Source organism: Aphelocoma coerulescens, chromosome 2, assembly GCF_041296385.1.
Source record: "Aphelocoma coerulescens isolate FSJ_1873_10779 chromosome 2, UR_Acoe_1.0, whole genome shotgun sequence".
In the NCBI taxonomy this organism is placed as follows: Eukaryota; Metazoa; Chordata; class Aves; order Passeriformes; family Corvidae; genus Aphelocoma; species Aphelocoma coerulescens.
This window is the reverse complement of record NC_091015.1, coordinates 45,949,679-45,970,045: the sequence shown is the minus strand read 5'-3', so window position 1 is coordinate 45,970,045 and position 20,367 is coordinate 45,949,679. Positions and strand designations below refer to the sequence as shown.

At 37.2% G+C, this 20,367-nt stretch overlaps 1 protein-coding gene across 1 annotated transcript; it reads left to right on the top strand.

Moving 5' to 3' along the window:
* The first annotated feature begins 1,669 nt into the window (after positions 1-1,669).
* Positions 1,670-15,480, top strand: EFHB (EF-hand domain family member B). The gene is made up of 13 exons (XM_069004776.1): positions 1,670-1,960; positions 2,069-2,131; positions 2,922-3,065; positions 4,379-4,559; positions 5,144-5,254; positions 6,268-6,394; positions 6,754-6,837; positions 8,535-8,599; positions 9,942-10,096; positions 10,918-11,125; positions 11,506-11,709; positions 12,207-12,388; positions 15,280-15,480. Exons 1-13 carry the CDS (start codon positions 1,670-1,672, stop codon positions 15,442-15,444), a joined length of 1,980 nt encoding a protein of 659 aa, XP_068860877.1. The 3' UTR covers positions 15,445-15,480.
* Positions 15,481-20,367: the final 4,887 nt, after the last annotated feature.

Here is a 20,367-nt window from a genome sequence, read left to right as displayed (position 1 = left end):
GAAAAACACATAACTTCTTTTGAAAAAGGGCACCAGCATTGCCACAGCTAGATCATAGTTGATGCTATACATGATGCTTCTTGCCTGGAGAAGACCAAGCTGTGTTCGTATGTGCTGGAAGTTCATGGATCATAGCACTGACAAGTACTGTTGGTGACTTGGACAGTTGGAGCAGGTCATCAGACAGCAGTGGCTGCCTGAGCCTCTCACCTTCCATTTGTAGAAAAGGAATTTAGTTTTAATTTAGCATCATTCATTTAAAATCCTTATCAAACAAATGTTAGAGCAGAGAATAAAATTATAACACATGGTAATGTTTGATTAATTACGGTTACAGTCTGTATATTTATCTAAAATGGATTTTGCTGTCATGGGACTATAGAGAATGGAGCAGGATGTGATTAAATTTAGATGTTTTGCTGGGAAGAAGGGGATAGTTTGCTAAATGTCATCTGAGAATAAAAGTCTTTTAAGAGCTGAGGGTCTGTTAAACAGCGGTGAAAGTTGTTCAGTCTTACCCACGCTGCTTTTCTGAAATAATCCACATCTGTTTCTAAAAGGCAAATACAGTGGGTTAGATATATGAAGTGTTGAGTCATTTAAGACAAACAGTGACAGCACTCACGTGTTTGATAAATGGGGTAGTGCTGACAGGCTTCTCTCACCCACCTCCATGCTGTGTGTGGGTGGGAGCTGCAGTTTTCTGTAGGGGTATGCCCCAGCATACAATATTTTAATAACATGTGACAACATTCGTGAAAGGGGCTGTATTTTTTATTACAGTAATAAAGATTGGAAGTTTGATCAGACTTTTGACCATGTAAGACCTCATTTCAACCTCAAGATTCAACTCACCTGTCTGAAAGCTGGTAGATTTTCAACGATTTTATCATCGGTCTAAGGAATGTGCGACCTCTACAGCTGGGCCTTAGTTATTTTTCTAGATCATGACATTTACAAAATAGCCCAGTGCAATCTATTTTCTGACTTTCGCCGAGGGGTGCGAGATGCAAGCGGGGTGGCGGGTGCTGAGGGCAGTGGGGGGAGCGCTGTGAGGGGCAGGACGGGGGGCGCTGGGTGCGAGGGGATGGCGGAGCGCTGTGAGGGGCAGGACGGGGGGCGCTGGGTGCGAGGGGATGGCGGAGCGCTGTGAGGGGCAGGACGGGGGGCGCTGGGTGCGAGGGGATGGCGGAGCGCTGTGAGGGGCAGGACGGGGGGCGCTGGGTGCGAGGGGATGGCGGAGCGCTGTGAGGGGCAGGACGGGGGGCGCTGGGTGAGGGGGATGGCGGAGCGCTGTGAGGGGCAGGACGGGGGGCGCTGGGTGAGGGGGATGGCGGAGCGCTGTGAGGGGCAGGACGGGGGGCGCTGGGTGAGGGGGATGGCGGAGCGCTGTGAGGGGCAGGACGGGGGGCGCTGGGTGAGGGGGATGGCGGAGCGCTGTGAGGGGCAGGACGGGGGGCGCTGGGTGAGGGGGATGGCGGAGCGCTGTGAGGGGCAGGACGGGGGGCGCTGGGTGAGGGGGATGGCGGAGCGCTGTGAGGGGCAGGACGGGGGGCGCTGGGTGAGGCGGATGGCGGAGCGCTGTGAGGGGCGGCCGCACCGCCCGCCTCGCACGAGCGCTCCCGGCCCCGCCGGCGCCGTTACCGAGCGAGCAGGGTAAGCGGTGGCCATGGCGGAGCAGCTGCCGCCCTGCCCCGAGGAGACGGCCCTCCACGGGACTCCGGAGCAGCCCAACGTGAGCGCCTTCGCCGAAGGGGTCCCACCGATGCCGGGGAACCTCCCTTCCCTCTCCGCGCTTTTCTGGGGCGGGGTCTCGCCGAGGGAAGGGGCTGGAAGAGGGGCAGCGTGTGGGATGGGAAGGCGCATTTCCCTGCGAGCCCCCTCTCTCCCAGAAATGGGTGTGGCTCCTTCCCACCCTCCAACCCCCGCACTGCCCCGTCAAAGCGGGGACAATTGGACAGCATCCCGTGCATAGTGTCACATTCCAGTTTGACTAGTTGTATGCATTATTACAATGAGTTCCGTCATTCCTTTTTTTTTTTTTTTTTTTTTTTATTGCATTGTTTAGGCTGGAAAGTTGCGTCCCGCAGGTAACACGGTTGCGAGTTGTCTCGAAGAGGTGTTACCCAGGGTGAGTTGGTTTTGCAGAGGCTCCTGGTTTTTTCTACATCCCTTCTCTTTTGAGACTACCATTTATTTCAGTGTTGGTTTTTGTCACACAGAATTATAGAGACTAGCTGGCAGGATTGAAAAACACTTCTGGCAGTACAATTTTCATTGCATGTGTTTTACAAAAGTCACCGTGCTTGCTTAGTTTGGACTAAATATAGTTGTTTTACACAGTTTTTTCCTCTGGTAATACAATTAGAGTAATTATTGGGAATTATTATTACTTCTGATGGAGGTTCTTCTTTACAGGGATGCCTGTCAGAATTGCGATACTCACTGGCCCTTCCCCATGCCCCTGAAGAGTCAGAGGCTACTGAGACACAAATGGATCCTGTAAATAGCAGGTCTCCCTTCAAAGGATAATTTAAAAAACCCCAACAGAGTGGTTTAAATAATTTCCAAAATTGCTACACTGATGGTGTAATTGCTGTGAATCAGGTTCAAAGTTTCTGAAATTTATAAGTGTAACATCTAGTTTTCATCACAAACATGTGAAGTAGCTGTTATCCAAATTGAAACTGGGAAGCATTGAAACTTAGCAATGCTGGTTTGATAAAATTTAGTCTGGGTTATTTTGACCTTATGCTCACAATATCAGCATCTGCAGGAGCATATGCATGTATTACAGCCCAAATCACTCTCATATTTTGTTCTTACATCTGGAATGACACAAATATCTGCAGTACTTTTTCTTTCATTAATGTTTTGTGAATGTCTGGTGTAAACTTGTTTTTGCTTTGCCTTACATATAGCCCATTACTCCAACTGTTGTGCGAAAGTTTCGAAATACAACAGATCCAGCTCCTGGTGCTAAAATAATATTCTATGGCACAGCAAATGATCCTGACGTTGCATCACACTTGACACATGGCATAAAGACAACCTCCAAACTCACTGTAAGAATGTGACTCATTTACTTTTGCTTAAGAATGAACCTCTTAAGAGTGTTCTTAATGAAAGTAACTGATTTCCTCATAGTCAGGGATAAAGGTACATAGCTGAGTGATTTATAGTGCAGCATTTCACAGCTGTTATGAATTACCTGAGTTCTGAGGTCAAATCATAGGATTTACTTAGCATTATTGAAATTGGAAGATATTTGAAGTTCAGTGACTGTTACCAGTGACATTATTTTTGTAGTGGCTACTGAATTATTAATTTCATTCCAAGATATAAGTTAATGAACAGTCTTCTACCCATAATTTTTGCTGCTTGCTTCTTCTGGGTTACAGAGATAAAACCAGTGGAGCTCTTAGCAAAAGAGGTGTCAGAGAATGTGTTTACAATTTGGTGTAATTATTCTGTACGTTTTCTTACCTTTGGCTAGAAACTGATTTTTTTTTAGCTAAAAAGTGATGGTTTGGATATGTCAGACTATTTTGCACATGTTCTTTAGAAATTATCTTTGTAATCTGTAATCAAGCACTGAAGAGATCATTGGTAGTTTTATCACACAGTTAGTGTTCATATCTCTAAAAACAGCAGTTGTGTTAGTAAAGTGCATTTTTATGAAGTAAGTAAGTCCTAGTATTAGAGGATGTTGAGTAGGACATTTATTAGGCATATCCAAAATGAAAGACAACCAGGTTTTGGTGTCCCTCCTTAGAAGTTTTTTGTTGAATGGATTGATCTGTTTAGCCTGTACTGTCTGTTGAAGACTTTGCATTACTAATTAAATATTAACTGGAGGAAGATTTGGAAGCCTCGTCAGTTTGCTAAGCATGGGTTTGGATCAATTGTACTTGCTACTACTTTTTTCAATATTTCTTTATATAATATTCAATTAGAGTCTAATAATAAATCTTCTCTAGTGTCCCCATTACTTTGATGGATAGCCTGAAAAATCAAATCACTTTATTTTTGGTCATACTATAATTTGACTATAGTTTCTAATATGTGCTAAGAAAAGAACGATTGCAGTCAGGAAATGGATGTATTAACAAGTGGAAAAAACAGCATAAAAATAAAAATATCTCACAATAAGTATTTTATTTAGCTGGAAATTTAGTGTAGCATTGATTGATAGTGGTCTTATCTCAAGACAGTTTTTTTTGCAAATTGGTGAATAAAATTATCTCAGTGTAACCATGTAAGATCTCATTAGGACACTTATAAGCAAACATTTGTTTGAGTGGATAGTCATAGTGATGTGTGAGTGATAAAAGTTTGTTGGTTTTCCTGCCTCTGGTGTTGTTTTTGGTGTCTTCAGGTAGCTTCATTGATAAGTCCAGTTGCTAAAAGTGAATTTCAAGAAAGGATGCAAGACATGAAAGAAGCAATTTACTCCAGTAATCGTGAAGCACCATTGGGTAGATCACATGATCAGTCTTCTAAGTTACCTGAGGGCTTGGATATAATTAATACTACATTTGGAATAAAAGTCTTCAAAGGTAGGAAAATGTGCCATTAAAACATATTTCCTGTAAATACAAGATAACCTGCAATTTAATATCTAGCACATGCTCTATGATTCCAACAACTCCATTTTAACAGAAGAGTTATTATATAACAGCTACTGAAAGGCCTAAAAATTTTTCAGTTACGATGAAGAAACAAGCAACTGAGAACATATGGTATCTAGTTGGGCTTTTGGCTCTCTTCCTGATCTGTCTTTGTAGCCTGGGAGAACTGTTTAGGTAGCTGTCACCTTACCTTCCTTTTCCAAACAACTCTAATAGGTCTAGTGAAAGAAACTTCCTTGACATGTGTATCTTTTCTCCATAGACTGGAGGAAATCACATCTGTGTTGCCCACGTAGCTTTCTTGCAAAAGTTCTGTACATCTGGGTTTCTGTGATTCTCTCCCTAGTCCCATATTACTAGACTGAATATAGATTGACTAGGAATGTGGTGAGAAGTATTCTTCCACAGTATTAGCAACTTCTCTAACAAGATTTTTTTACAATTAAGAACCAACCAAGCAATACATCCACCCCCTTACCTCCCCCAACCATACATTATTTATTTGCTTTCAGATTTGTCAGCTGGAGAGGTTGTAAATCCACCAAAAACCTTTGAGGAAGTGGATAAAGAAGCGAGAGAAGGACATGATTTGTACGTTCTGTCACATGAGGATTATTATGTGGGTAAGTTCAAAGGCTGATAAGAAATCCATAAAAAGTTCCTCTATATGTGTTCTTAAGATATAAACTACTAATTTTAACCACTGTATTAATACAATATAAATTATTTAAAAAATAAGTGAAAAAAATATGCAACTGTCTGAGCATGATGTCAGTTTCTAGAACTGTCAATCACTTCATGATGGGCATTTAAAACAGTATGAGAAGTTCATGGAGGAGTTGGAAGCCTGATTTCTTTTGGGTGCTGTTTGAAAAGCAAAATATTTCCAGGAAACTAGAAACTCACAGATGCCCTGGTTGCTTACGGAGTTTGGCATTGTCTATGCCACTGAAAGCAATCTCAGATTTAAAGTCACAGACTGTGAGCCCAACCCATTCCATTCCATTCTCCTCTAGCTCCTCTCTTTCACCAGAATCCAAAAAATTTCAGAGCAGACAGACTTTCTGATGAGGAGCTTAGCAGTAGCATAAGAATTCCATGCTGCCATACAGCCATATGAAGTGAATAATATTTTCGAAAGTCCTAAATATAATTCTTTTTAAAAGGTGATTGAAAAGACCTTGAAGAAAAAGAATGACGGTTTTTTCTGTGACGAAAAACCATAGCAAGAGTGTATCTGAAAATGCAGCACCTCAAAAACATTTTTGCATTTTGAAAAAACAGTAAATGAAATGGTATACATTTCTGCTCAGGTATAGATATTACACAGCAATTTGTTTGCATGACCCTCACCACTTAGGCTACATGGTTTCATTTATTCTGATTGTTTAATCAGACATAAAAGAATATCTAACTGAAGCAGTTTTTGCTTTTTATTTTGCCTTTTATCTTCATTTTTGACAATGAGGTTGTTCCTAACTACTCAATAAACAGGGGGAATGCATTTATCTTTAATTGAACGGGTTTGTTAGTTATTTGCTGTTTCTTCATTGTTTTGTCTTAAGAATGAAGATACTGGGTACATTTTTCTTCCTGAGGTATTTTACATAGGTTGAAATGCCTACTTTTTCTGCAGGGGAACCAGTCAACAGGAAGTATAACTCACACTTCGACAAGTCTTTTGTTTATGGAATGGAAACCCCTCACTGTGAAGATGGGCGAAATACAGCTAAGACCTTAAATTGGGTCTTGGACCTGGATTCGTGAGTTGCAATGAGTTAACTAGTTAATTAATGGGATGAATTATCAGGAAGAGTGGGTCTTTGTATTGGAGAAAGCTGTACATCTCACAGTCCTATCCTTAGCTGTATTGAACTGAATAGAAAATGCAAGGGGTGATTTTCAGAACAGTTTATCCCATCACTTTGACCATATAACAGCACTTGGCATGTCTTAAGCATTGTGTAAAGTCCTTTGATTTTAAGTAGCAAGACATTTTAATTACTAAGTTGAGAGAAGTTGCTGTTTTCTTTTAATATACAATAATATTTTAAAATATTATTGAAAAAATCTTGAATATTTTAAAACAAATATGTGCAGGAGTTATTTTCATAATTTGTAGGAAGAGAGCACCACACCTTGTGTCAAAACGAAGTGATGATTTCAAGGAAAAGTACCAGCCTCTTGTTGGAAAAGCTTTTGATCCGTAAGTAAGGAAAGATGCCTTCCAAGCACAAAATTCACTCACTTTTGCCATTTCTCCAATATCTTTTTATGTCTTTTATCTTTTTATGGATAAAAAATATAACTGAGTGCTTCCAGTGCAGCCCTCATTTAACAGAAAAGGACCTTCTACCTGCCCTAATTAGGCTGGTAAGTACACAAGTTACTAGTAAGGGCTGTACTTTGTCCATGTAATGAAGTTAGATCTTACTGTTTAAGTGGTCTGTATCTGACAAGCACTCTTTAAGACATTTTTTCCCCCTATATTTTGCAGTTAGGAAGGTTTGAAAGGACTGAAACATCTCACCTAATATTTTGGGATTTGACCATTTTGCTTACTCTGACACTATTTTTGGTCTTCTTTGTTACATCATTTGTTATCTCACCTTTATTACTTCCTTGCAAAAGGATGTAGAACTAAATTGTGTTATTACCTCGTAGCATTTACCAATCTCACCTCTCAGCTGAATCATTAGAATGACTGAGGTTTATGAAGCAATCTGGAACAGTTTTGTAACGCTTAAGAAGCACCATAGAAGTCATAAGGTACAGTGGGGTTAGGATCCAGGTATGCTGCAAATGTAGGGCTGAATGTATCCAAAGGCAGTTGCTCTGGATTTCTGCAAAAATGTGTCAAAACCAGCATCATTGACTTTGGTAGCAAAAGGTGATTTTAAACTCAAGATCCCAGGCTTAAGTACATGTGAGGAGTGAACACAAATATGAGTCAGTTTCTCCTCTCCCCTTCCCTGTGTCCCAGCTTACTGTGAGACAGACCTGGAGCATGAGCAACATGAGGCAGTGGGATCAGTCAGGGATGGGTTGCAGTGCAGCCTGAAACCCAGCACTAATATTACAAGATAGATAAAGGCTAAACAAATCTTATTTAGTGAATTTTATGCCATCCACATCCTATGTGTAATATTAAAATTATAAAAGAAAAATATACATAGTAGTTTTTAGATTGCAATGTTTTAATTTCTGTGTGTGGGTTTTTGTTTGGCTGGTTTGTTCTTTAGAACAAAGCATTCATTATCTTTTCAATTCTGATGGGGATTTTTGATTCAGATTACCGTTTTAATTATTTAATTATTAAAAATAAAATGAGCATTGCATCTTTTTAAAATTAAAAGAAGAATTAGTTCTTTAATGTCACAAACAGCATCTTCAATTTCTGGTAAATAAAACTGATCCAAGTTTGGATATGGGATATGGGCTTGGTTGCTGGTTTTGGTAGACACAAAAATGCATGTGGAAAAGCAGAGATATGATTCAATTTTTCCACCTTAGCCAAAAGTAGTTTATTTGAGATATTTCAGTTGGAGATTCTGTCTAAGTATTCCTATTATTTGACTACAAGGACTTTTCTCACACATTTCTATCATTTTCTTAGGAAAAAATAGCATTGAATGTTTTTCCTTCTAATGGGCATAAATGTTCAAAAAGTTAGTGTTTACTTTTGGCTGTGTTACATTACAAACAGTGAATATTCTAATCAACTTTGTAAAGGGATGCTTTTCAGGAATGGTAGCTTTGAAATAAAGTCCTGATAAACAATTTCAGGTGAACTATTTATATCATCCCTAATTCTATAATCACTTTTTCTAATAGTATCAGAGGGTCTATTTTGGCTATTAATAAACTGTTTGACAATTAACAAAGAAATGTTCTTATTGACAGTATAGCAGAAACTATGAATGTTCCCCCAGACCATACATTTGGATTGATAATCCCTCCAGAAGATGGTAAGTTCAAGAGCAGAATAAAATCATATCTTGCTGAGGAAACTGTGCTGAAGTAATTGCTGTTGGTTGTGTATATAGTTTTCCTAAAATCTTAAGAGGCAAGGTACAAAAATTTATTGACAATAAATTTTTGGAATGAAAATTTGAGAGGATTTGAAGTTGCTAGTGGGAAAAAAACAAATGTCAGAAATAAAGACACTTTAGGTTTGGGATTATCATGATGGTGTGGTTTTTTCTTTTTTAAAGCCTTTGTATCTGAATGTAACAAAATGGGAAACAGCAGAAAACCCTTATAATCATCAAAGTGACAAATTAAAATGGCTATTTAATCAATTATGCATCTTCACTCTCAATGATTTCTCAAGCACTTCTCTAAAAAGAGTAAAAGTAACAAGAAATTGTTCTTGAAGGTTTTGAGGAGACAGAAAACAGAGTAAAACTGTTAATTTTCATTATGACAAAATTTTGAAAGCTAGTCAACTCAAATAGTCAGTGTTGGGATTGATGATGTTTTAACATTATGTTTAACAACAAGGGAATACAGTCAATAATTGGGAAGCAAAAAAATGAAGTAGATCAGAGTTATCCAATTAATCTAGGCCAGAAAAAGCTTGTTCAAAGAGTGCATAAGCTTTTACATGTTTTTCTATGTAGTGTAATAAAGTTCATGCTATAAGGAAGAGCAGAAGGAGCTAAACAAAGGAATTCATTATTAACAATTACAAAATGATGCTGGTACATTGCTGTTAGAGGGGGATTAGGTGACCTACTCATGTTTGTTACTGAACTCTGAATGAACTTGCACTCTAGAAAGTGACCTTGGCATCTTGGGGATTTGGATGAAGATTGTAGCTCAGTGTGCCAAAGTATTTAAAAATATTAATAAAGTTAGGATGCATAGAAAATGGGAACAGTAACATTAAAAAGTACATTGTCTTTCTAATGATATATCATTATCCAAAATATTACATTGGCTCTCATAAGTATCTGAAACATGACAGACTGGAAGTGGTAGATTAATAGTGTATGTTCTTTTTTGCTCATTTATCTGAACATTGAGTAACAACTACTGCTTTCAGAAGCTTTTGGAAGCAGTGGATAGATTTGTGAAGCTACATTAAGATGTTCCAAAATTTTTGATATTAACTGTGTGTGAGTAGAGAAATAATGATATGGACCATTTGATCTTGTAATGAAATGGCTGTATCAGCTGTTCAGCAGTGCTGAAAATCAGCATCTTGAAACTGAAATTCTCCTTTCCTTAAGAATGCAAACTGGTTTTTTTGTAAATGTCTGTTTACTGTATATGCACAACTAATTGAGGAATTGTTCATTTTTACAGATGTTCATGGTCTTCTGCATGTCCGGGTTCCATGCGAGTTCCTCCGTGGGAAGGATAGAGAAAGAGTTGTCTTGATTGCAGTTCGACAGAGTTTGAAGAAAGCTAACTATGAGAATTTTGATATGTTACTAGAAGCATTAAGACATTTTGATAAGGTTAGTGCTCTGAAAAGGTGTAAATGTAGAAGAATGTGTGACATTAGTGCTGCTGTGCTGTAGAGATACAGACATGAAGAAACATAAGCATAGCAAGGTAAATATGGATGAAGACTAACTGTGAAGACAACTTCATAGTTAATGTATGTTTCATCTGCTGTGATATGCTATATGGAGTTAGACACAATAGTATTTGGAGCTTTTCATAGTACTATTTGGAATATCCAGGCTAGAGGGAGCAAGAGACACACAAGCAGGAGTAATCTTAACAATTTTCAGACTTCAAAATCTGGCATTCCTTTGTAAAGGGAAAACAGTGGAAGGGATTATGTCCATATTTTCTTCCGAGCTTCACTTTTTGACTGAGTTGCCAAGCGTCAGAATTTCAGATCTTTTCTTTTTTTCTCTCTGGAGAAAAAAATTATAATTGACATTTCATGTGTAACATTAATTGTAATGTATACAGAATGATTGATGTCTTACTTTCGAAGACATCTTGGCTTTTCTTCAACATTTATGATTTGATTGTTATCTTGTCACAATATCCTGTCACACCTTTACTCTCAAATCACTGTATTATTTAAGTTGAAAATTACTTTTTGACACTTTTCTATTAATATTTCTTATTTTTAAAATACTTAGGGTTTATTTTTGTACTCAGCAATGTTACTCTTCTTGAAATGGTGTGTCTGGTGCTATTTGTATATATGTATCTATATATCTGTATAAACACGTGTATGTGTTTCTTTTGGTAAAGTTATTTTATGATGGCTGTTAGACAATTATAGAATATAACAACTATTTTATTTTCTTCATAATAGAATGGTGATGGAATTATACACAAGGACAACCTACGAAAGATCTTTTTTCAGCTGAATGTGAATCTAGATGATGAACTCCTGGATTCCTTATTTGACTGTTGTGATTTGGATAAGGATGGTCTGATTAATTACCAGGATTTTGTGAACTTTGTGAACTGGAAAGATAAAAGGGGTGTTAAAGAGTTTGAAGAAAAAATAATTACAAAAGGTAGATTCCTTTATACTGGGAAATTGTGGGGCTGATCTTGTTCTTAGAATAGCTGTTGAAAGGACGTTGCTGTTGTAACCTAGGTGCTCCTTTAGAAGAGTAGGATTTAGAGAGTTCATTTACCTTGCTAACTACCAGCAGAGTCTCAGGTACAGATGTGCTTCAGAATCCTGGAGTTCTGTGTTGCAGACTGAGATTGTCACTGGGAAGTTTCCTTAATACTACAGATCAAGAGAAAGTAAAACATCTCCTAGAAGTGCTATCAGAAATGCAAATGAATTATGTTACCTCCTTCACAGTTCTTCAAGCAAAGTTTTTTGCCTCTTATTTTATAATGTGTTGATAATATATCTTGGCTGTACCATAACTTTTGTATATAGGGAAAAAATTAGATGCCTATCTTCCCAAAGACACAAAGAAAGATGATGAACCACTGTTGAAGCAGGAAGATCTCATGTTAAAAGAACCAGGAAGCTCAGAAAAGGTGCCAAAACCGCTTACAAGATCAACAGACTGTGTCTACACAAATTATCGAACATCATCTTCTCAGTACAGTGCTGTAGTAGGTGGTGTCCCTACATCCTGTAAGTACAGCGGACTGTGCTACTCACTTCTGAGCATTATTTAGGACAAAATCAGGAGCAAAGTTTAAAAGTATTGCTACAGATTCTACTAATGTACAATATTGAATTAATTTATCTAAGCTGAGTCTTTTAAGATAGGGGCTTGGAATTTGGAAGGGATAGTCTATTCAAAACATTGAAGTTAATCTAGATGTCTTTGAGAAATTATGCTAGTAATTTTGGGAGAACCATATCTCCTTGGAATCACCTAAAATACTTTCTGCTGGAAATACTAAGTAAGTAAGTTCTAGTACATTACTGCAAGATTCCCTGTTTTCCTGCTTCGTGACGTAGCTGAAGCCAGGTTTTCTAAAAATGAGAAAAAAGACACAAGGAAGAAAATTGTATAACTTGTTATTGAACCTATGCCAAGCATCACATTTCTTCTTATTTCATGGAAAATGTTTTATCCTCCCTGGCACTATCTATTCATGCTGCCTGTTGATTGATTTTCACAGGTTATCCATTGTGTGGTATTCCAACAATTCGTTCAGATATTCCTGCTCCTCGAATTCGCCGCCTCAGTGATACAACTAATTATGGTGACCAGGGCAATAGTTTTTCAATATTGTTCCCTTCTGTCTTCAGTCAAAAGGGAGTATATGAAAGAGATCTTTTAAAAAAGAGACCAAAGACAGAGGTATAGTGAATTTCTTCAGAATATTCTTCCAAGATAATTGTTCTGCTAGCCATGTGGGAGTGGGCAGTCATATTATCAAGTAATACAATCAAGTAATACAACCAAGTTTTACAAGGTTGTAAAATTCATAGTGCAGCATTACCATCTTGCTTAACATCCATTCAGCTATCTGAAAAATATGTACTCTTCACATTCTAAATTATTCATAAAGATGGTAGATGTTGATTTTATTGAGATCCAACATACTCAAATTTCTGAGCAAGGTCTTAAGCAACATGGTTTAATAGTAAAGTTAGCCCTGCTTTGATTATGTCATTGGATGGATGATGTCCAGAGATCTCTTCCAACCTAAGTTTTTCTACGATTCCATGAGATGTCTTAAAAAGCCCCAAAATGAGATTTTTAGGTGTATAAAAATAATTTCTATCACAGAGGGATGTTTAGTGGAAAATTTTGGCAAGAGCATCTCTTCTCAGACAAACTTGGCAGGTTTTGCTAATGGCAAACTCAGCAAACCACTTGAAAGTACCTTTTAAGTGCTCTGCTGAGTCACAGTCATAGGCTCAGATGTACAAAAGGATTTGTACAGTGATGGAGGACATTGGGAGTCACACAGCAATGCTGTGTTGTCTCATAATTCTGAAGAGGAAGATGGGATGTGAGACTCTAGGGACTTACTTGGGGACTTCCATGATTTTTCTGTGATATCTCTGCAGGGTGCTACCACTCTGTTTCCCCACAGACCAGAGTTTCTCCCACATAAATACTAAAACAACTTTGCTGCTTCTTCTTCAGTGTTGTTTACCACTTTTTTTTATGCAATTTATAGTGAAAAAATACTAAGAGAGAGCTTCATTACTTGAAATACAATTTATTAGACAGTTGTAATGAAATGTGAAATTCAAATCTAAAATGAGAAAAGAAGCCATGACAACCTCTTCCTCTCTACTACTCATTATATTAAATATTCAGGAGTCATGTTTGAAAGTGGATCTGGAACTTGAATATATATTTTACAGAAAAGAATGTTGCTAGTTAGTGACTGGGGGCAAAAGGTGTGGTGTCATGTTCATAAAACACCTTGTCAGAATGTTGTGCACATGAGCATTTGCCACTTTATAATCTAGCTCTGAAAGCAGGAAATGTGTGTGTGCAGCATATAGCTAATGGTAAATGGAATTCTTGCTTCATTCAGAAGCCAATTACATCTGTCAAGCACTAGATAGAACTCTTCTTTGAAGTTATAACATGTCCTGAGATGTCATACTCTGTTGTAGACTATACCAGCTATAGAGAATTCAGTGCAGAACCACCTCTGAGTCTGTTAAAACACCCTATGTTCATGAAATGGACTGTTTGGGAATTTTATGATTATTGTTTTGATGTATAATTAATGTTTTCAAAAATTTCATTGTTAATGAAATTATTATATGATTATATGATATTAATATTAAATTATAGCCTGGATTAATTTAATACTAATAGTTTTTGTATAGACTGGTGGAAATGAATGCAAATTCTGACTATAAAACAGTTTCATGAGGTGACTCATCATGTTACAAAAGAACAAAATAGTTCTTGGGCTTGCTGTTTTCTTCACTGAAATTCTCTCCAGTCTGTTGAATAGAAGTTATGTAACTGAGGAATAGTGTGTAATTTATATGCCGCATGAACATGTTGATCACAGCTGAGAGTGAGTTTTATCCTGTCTGTACACAATAGTCTGTGGTTTGGTCAGTGATGATTTTACAGCAGTTGATGAGTCAGGACAGAGCTCTCTCTTAATATGGTGAAGCCAAATTATGAGAGCATCTAGTCCTTTATTCTCCCTGCATTGGTATCCTGTGATGGAATATTGCTTTTAGTTTAACTTCTATATTTTTCTAGCTCATTGAAAACATTGGATCAGATCTGGTTTGTTTTACTTGTGGGTAATATGATTGATATAACTGGAACAACACCTATGCTTAAAGAGCAAAATTCAGTCCCTTTTTTCCTCCTGCAATTTCAGTGTGCATAAACTCTCATAGGTTTATTGGCTAAGATGAAGCTGAAGACTTGCTGTACTGGGGTCAGGCCTGTATTTATACAAAAGACAGTTTTAAAGGAAGATGATCAACGAGGTTGATTTGACTGTGTTAAAGGTCTTACTTTATCAAAGCATGCATAAAATCTCCATAGCATAAATGTAACACACACATACACACATATATGATACAATTGAAGATGCCAAATATTTACTGTTACTAATAGAAACACAGGGCACATGAATATTCTTCTAAAGGTACCTTTCTCTGATGAGTCAACAGGTCAGTGTAAGGAGGCATGCAACAGGAAGCAACCAAGTGAGAAAGTATGGAAAAAATCCCTTCTGCTGAATTATTCTGGTGTAAAATTATAGCAAGGCCCAAAGTTGATGTGGACCGTTTCATTTTAGTCACTTCACCAGCTTATCTATAGCAGCTGATGATCTTGTGTATAGTACTCTTTCTGTGAAATGCAGATAATAATAATCTGATTAGTGTTGGTAACTGCAGACAGCAAAAATAGAGTGGATAAACAAAACTTGTCTTAGAGCTTTTAAAAAATAATTGCTTTTCCCTGAGTCTTCTGTGTTTGATTTTTCCCAAGTGTTGAAGTAGTGCACCAACATTACTTCATTAATTACAGGCAATTTTGTACAGCTTTCATTGCAATAATATTCAGATTTACTTAAATAGGAACTTCTTTGGTTAAGGATGGAAGATGTGGTCTGTAGTTTTACTTTAAGAGTGGGAAAATATTCTGTGGCAAATAGAGATTGCTAAATATGTAAAAGCCAGATGCTGTATAGTTTAACAAAATGCTGACCAGAATTACATGAATTGTATTATTTTGTATTATTTTTGTAGATTAAACAAATTCTCCACAATACTGGCATGAATGTTGCAGACGAAAGGTTTGAAGAAATATGGAAGAAAGTGTGTACGAAACATGAGATAAAAGAGCTTTGTGATTGTGAAGAAAGTATGTGGAATATAATGAATAAGATACATGAATCACGCATAAAATTCTAGTCTCTGATTCTGCTCTCTGGGCACTGCTTTTATTTAACATCAGTCATAATTCTGATGCTGAATAAACAATAAATATTTATATGTGTATTTATATGTGTGTTGTCTTTCTAAGTAGTGGGTTCACCACATATATATGAATCTTTGTAGTTGGTAGGAACTGGTATCCATGCTTGTAAATGTAATACAAATACTTATCTTATATTCCATTTTGCATTTTTAATTTTTTTTCTCTTATGAGTGGAAAGACACTTTTGACAGTACTAAAGATAAATGTTTCAGATATTCAAGACCTCTCAAAGATTATTATCATATAATGGCATTTTGCCTTTCTTCTCATGTTCCATAATTCTTGTCAACAGAAATCTGATTGTGGCAAAGTATTTGAGATGTTTAAAAGTTCATGTGAGAAAGTGCTTTACAGTAAAATAGTAAGGAAGCTACATAGCAATAGGTGTGGGATCTAAAGTGTTGTGAAATAGACTCCATTAAAACCAATAGGTTAAGAAGTGCAGAAATGAATGTCCATTGTGTGGCAGAGGGCTCCTATTCTTTATGCAAGCTTATGACTATTAATAGTATCCAGCTTTCACAAACGAGAAAAAAGAATGGATATTTAGAGGTGTTTATGAAAGCTCAGGCTGGGTAGTCAGAAAAGTTTGTCAGGGCTTTCAGAGGGCCAACTGTTCATCTGTGACCAGTGTGGTTCCTTGGGAATTGGGAGAGTCATTAATGGAAAACACATGAGGATCATTATGCAAATCTCAATGACTATATATAAAGTCCAATAAGAATAAACAATGGAAAGCAAATAATACTAAAATATGCAACTGTGAGTTGGAATGTTCACTCTTCTACTACAGTACTGAACTTTGGTATAAAACAGTGGAAATTGTTCATTATGAACAATGAGAAATATTACGTCTAGACTTTCAAATTCAAAAGAAAGATCCTTGCCCAATGTAAGCTTAACATACAGGATTTCCAGAAGGATGTTACTTTGTCACCTATTGGTGCTTTAACTACCTTAAAAAGATTTGGAGAACATTGCCAGCCAAAAGTGTTACTGAGTTCTACAATGAAAGTAAAGGTTCTGTTGTGTTAAATACTAGAAATTCATGTAATGCCAGCTTAAAATTTCACTATAACATACTCTTCACATGATTGTTAAGATTTCTCTTTTGCTTGTGTTCAAGGAGCTGGTCATTTCCATGTGACTGTCTTGTTCCATGAAATCCACAAGCCAGACTCTTCTGTAGCGTTAATAGTAGCTGTCTTACATCAAGTAGAAAGAATTTGCTTTCTGGTATCTCCAGGGAGCAGGTGGTGGAAATGGTGCTTGATGAAGGCAACTTCTTTCCTGCTGTGAATGAATGTTGTTCTGCACTGTTGCTGCTTTGCCTCCCCATCCTTCTGGAACTCTCTGCATGTACTCAGAAGCATGCAAGAAGCAGACTGACTGTCCCAGCTGGAGTCATGACAGAAAGATAAATGTATGGCTAATTTAAATTGAATTTATTATGTTAGGATTTTACCACCTTCAGTGAAATCCTCTAAAGCTTCTTTTCTGCTCATATTATGTGGGAGGGAAGAATCTTTTACCTTTGTTGCAGCGAACTTTCAAAAGCATTGGAAAGAATTACTTTAGAAAAAATGACATATTTTTCTTCTTCAATAGAAGATTCTAGATGAAAGATTCAAGCTCACTTGACGGAAAAATTAAAAAAACAGTTACTGAATCTGTGTGTATGTATGTATACGTATATGTATGAGATCTGTTGTGTTTGTTCAGCAACTTGAAATTCTGTGAACTCTTTTTTTAATCTACTGTAAAGATACTCACTTGCACTCCTCTACTTTCAGTAGAATATCTTCCTTTGTCAATGAAATGGAACTGATGTTGTTCTTGGTCAGTCTGCTAAGTGAATTCCAAATAAAGAAGACTGATAAATCATGGTTTAGTTTTATGTCAGTATATTTGTAACCAGAGACTAAAGATTTTCTTTCAAGTTTGGGTTTGAAATTAACCCTCTGAAGCTTTAAATTATTAATTACTGAAAAGAGCTGTAAATTCTGCTCGTTGGTGCTTGTTTTTCGTCATGATATTCATTAGGAGGCCCCTGAAAGATTTAATCACTGTGACACAGACAGCAACTTCTCAGGAGTTCCCCAATCCTTTTGCTTCCTTTTGTTAAATGCTTTGCATACACAGAGCTTTGGTGCAGATTTTTGTGTTTCATTTCTGTTTGGCTTCCCAACATGTGAATTCAGTGATGTTTTTTGGGCTTTATAGCTGCAAGTTGTGTTCTGTTATTTTTACGGTTGCCTCAATATATTCCAAATGACAGAAAATAAAATGTTTGCTTTCTTCTATATTTCAGGGTGATTCTAGGTATAGAGCTAATGTAACTAGGACAGCACACTACCTTGCACTAACCTGGAGGCTGCATCCAAGGCAAAGTTTTCGAGAAGAGTTGTGAAAACAACACAGAAGCAATGTGTTTTAAGAGTAACTGTATAAATTTAGTGCTTGAGGCAATGTATTCTGTTAACAGTTATATTAAAAAATTGCATGTTGACTGAGATTGTGGACAAAACTAGTAAACAGCAAATTGTAGCAAAGGTAAGTATTTTGTTAAAAATCGGTAAGTTCTAGACATTTTGTGTCAAATTTTCATAATGGAATTTTCCATCAAAGTAGACACTGGATAAAAGACACAACACATTCAGATACTATGTGCATTATTTCTTCATTAATCTCTGTTTCACTGTGGTGATTATTCCAAAGAATAATGTATTTAATAATGATGCATTTTTAATTGGTTCTGTCAAATGAACGAAGTTCATTTTAGAGAGATGTATTGGTTTCCAGGAACAGAGCAAAGATATCTTCCTATATACAGAGATAGAGGCCAGTGTTTGCTGCTCCCCAAAAGCCATGACAGGGAAACTGACTTTTGATACCTAAACACACCTGTAAAAGATAAGCTTAAATATTTGAATATGCAAAATTACTTTTTATTCATTCTGTATTTCTGGCTCTTAATCTTTAGAATGTGAATATTAGCATATATCAGAATGTGACTATGAATGTACAGCTAGTATGACTTATTTGGCAGTGACTTGTGCTCAGTAAAGCAGGTGTTGGACTCGACTATTCTGTTATTATTACTGTTATTATTTCAGTTCTCTAATGAAAAAAATCATCTGTGCAATGACTTTTATTTGACATGCTGGAAGATCCAGCCCCCTGTCTTCTATAGAAATGTATGTACAAATAAATGCAGACCTTTCCTTAATATTATTACTAGATAACATTCATGTATCTGTCTTAAAAATATTTAGTATTTTTTTTCCTGTACATCAAGAATTACTGGTTTTCAGTGATTTATCTGATCAAGTGATTCCTGGTCCTTGAACTCATTCCTTGAAGTGAATGGCCAGTTTTGTTTATTTGGTTTGGTTTCTAAACAGCTGTATGTAATTATTTGTGTGCTAAATAGAATGCTAATAATCTTTTATACTAAGAAGAGTACTTCAAATGGGTGTCTAAGCAGAAAAGGTACTGGGGAAAAGTGCCTAGAAAGATGATTAAAGTCTTTGTTTTGTCAACAGATATGAGCAGGTAGGATGTTTTTGGAATGACTTATACAGCCTAATTAGTTTATGTTTGCCATTAGGATGCATTTCTTTGGACACTACTTATTTGCATTTGACAGTCTGTCATGGGGCATCATCTGCCTGCGTGGCTTCACCTTGCTGGATAGCCAGAGAGCTTTTCTAGCAGCTGGGTACAGGTTTAGGCATGCCAGAGAAACAATAAATGCTACCATGGTTGAGTAGTTCCAATAGGATCTATATTTCTTTACTACTCTCTAAATACCCTACTAATTTTGAAGATGCCAGCAGAGATTATGCAAACCTGTAGGAAAGATTTTGGGATCTTTGATCAGGATTAATCTGCAAAGGGGGAGGTAGTTAAAACAGTTGCCACTGTGCTCTGATTTCCTAAGACAAGTGCTTGCTGATTTCTGCCACATGTGTGGCTTCTCTGAGGCCTGGAGGAGGTAGAGAACTTGTGCATCCTGGGTCCACATTCCTACTTCCAAATGTGGAAATTTACATTCCTGGGGACACAGATATGTGCAGCTGTGTTCTGAGATGATACCCTAGGAGATGAAGTGTTAAATTCTGTAATAAAACCAAAGAGTAGATCTGCTATATTCTGCATGTTTTCAGAGCTCACTCCTCATTCCAGGGCTTAGATAGAGATGAAAATGGCAAAACCAAGACCTAATCTGAAAAAAAAAAAAGAGGACCTGAGTACCACTGACAGGTTTTAGTCATGTGGCTTTTGTGAAAGCCACTTCCTCTAGTGATAAGGATCATATATTCTGTATCCTAAAAAAAATAATCCTGTGCGTGGGGTATGTTTACTAGATAAGGTTCTACCACACAATCAGATCAAGAGCAGAGAGAGGAGCTTAAGAACATGTACTTCTACAAATAGCTTTTCTATAAGCCTTGACATTTTCTGCAGATTCTAGAAACTGTCAGGTACTTATTTGAATCTGGGGTGGAACAAAGGACTGAAGCAAGAGCAGAAGGGTTTTCAAATGGTACCAGTTAATCACAGGCTGATTTTTTTTTTTGGCAGCCCAGAGGTTCTATCTAGCCCAGTGTGCCAACTGGCAGTGGTCAAAAATGTGTTTATGGAGAAGTAGCCCATCAGGGCAAAGGTTTCAATGTTTCTTCCAAGCAGTCTCCCAGTGTTTCAACCACTTGAGCCTCAAGTGTTTGAAAAGAAGAAAGAGCTTGTCTGAAAAGCATGTATTTTTCTTACATTCAATGATCTTAAACACATATCTCTTCATAAACTTCCACAGTGCGCCCTTGAAACTTTGGGATGCTCTAGCCTCTACAACA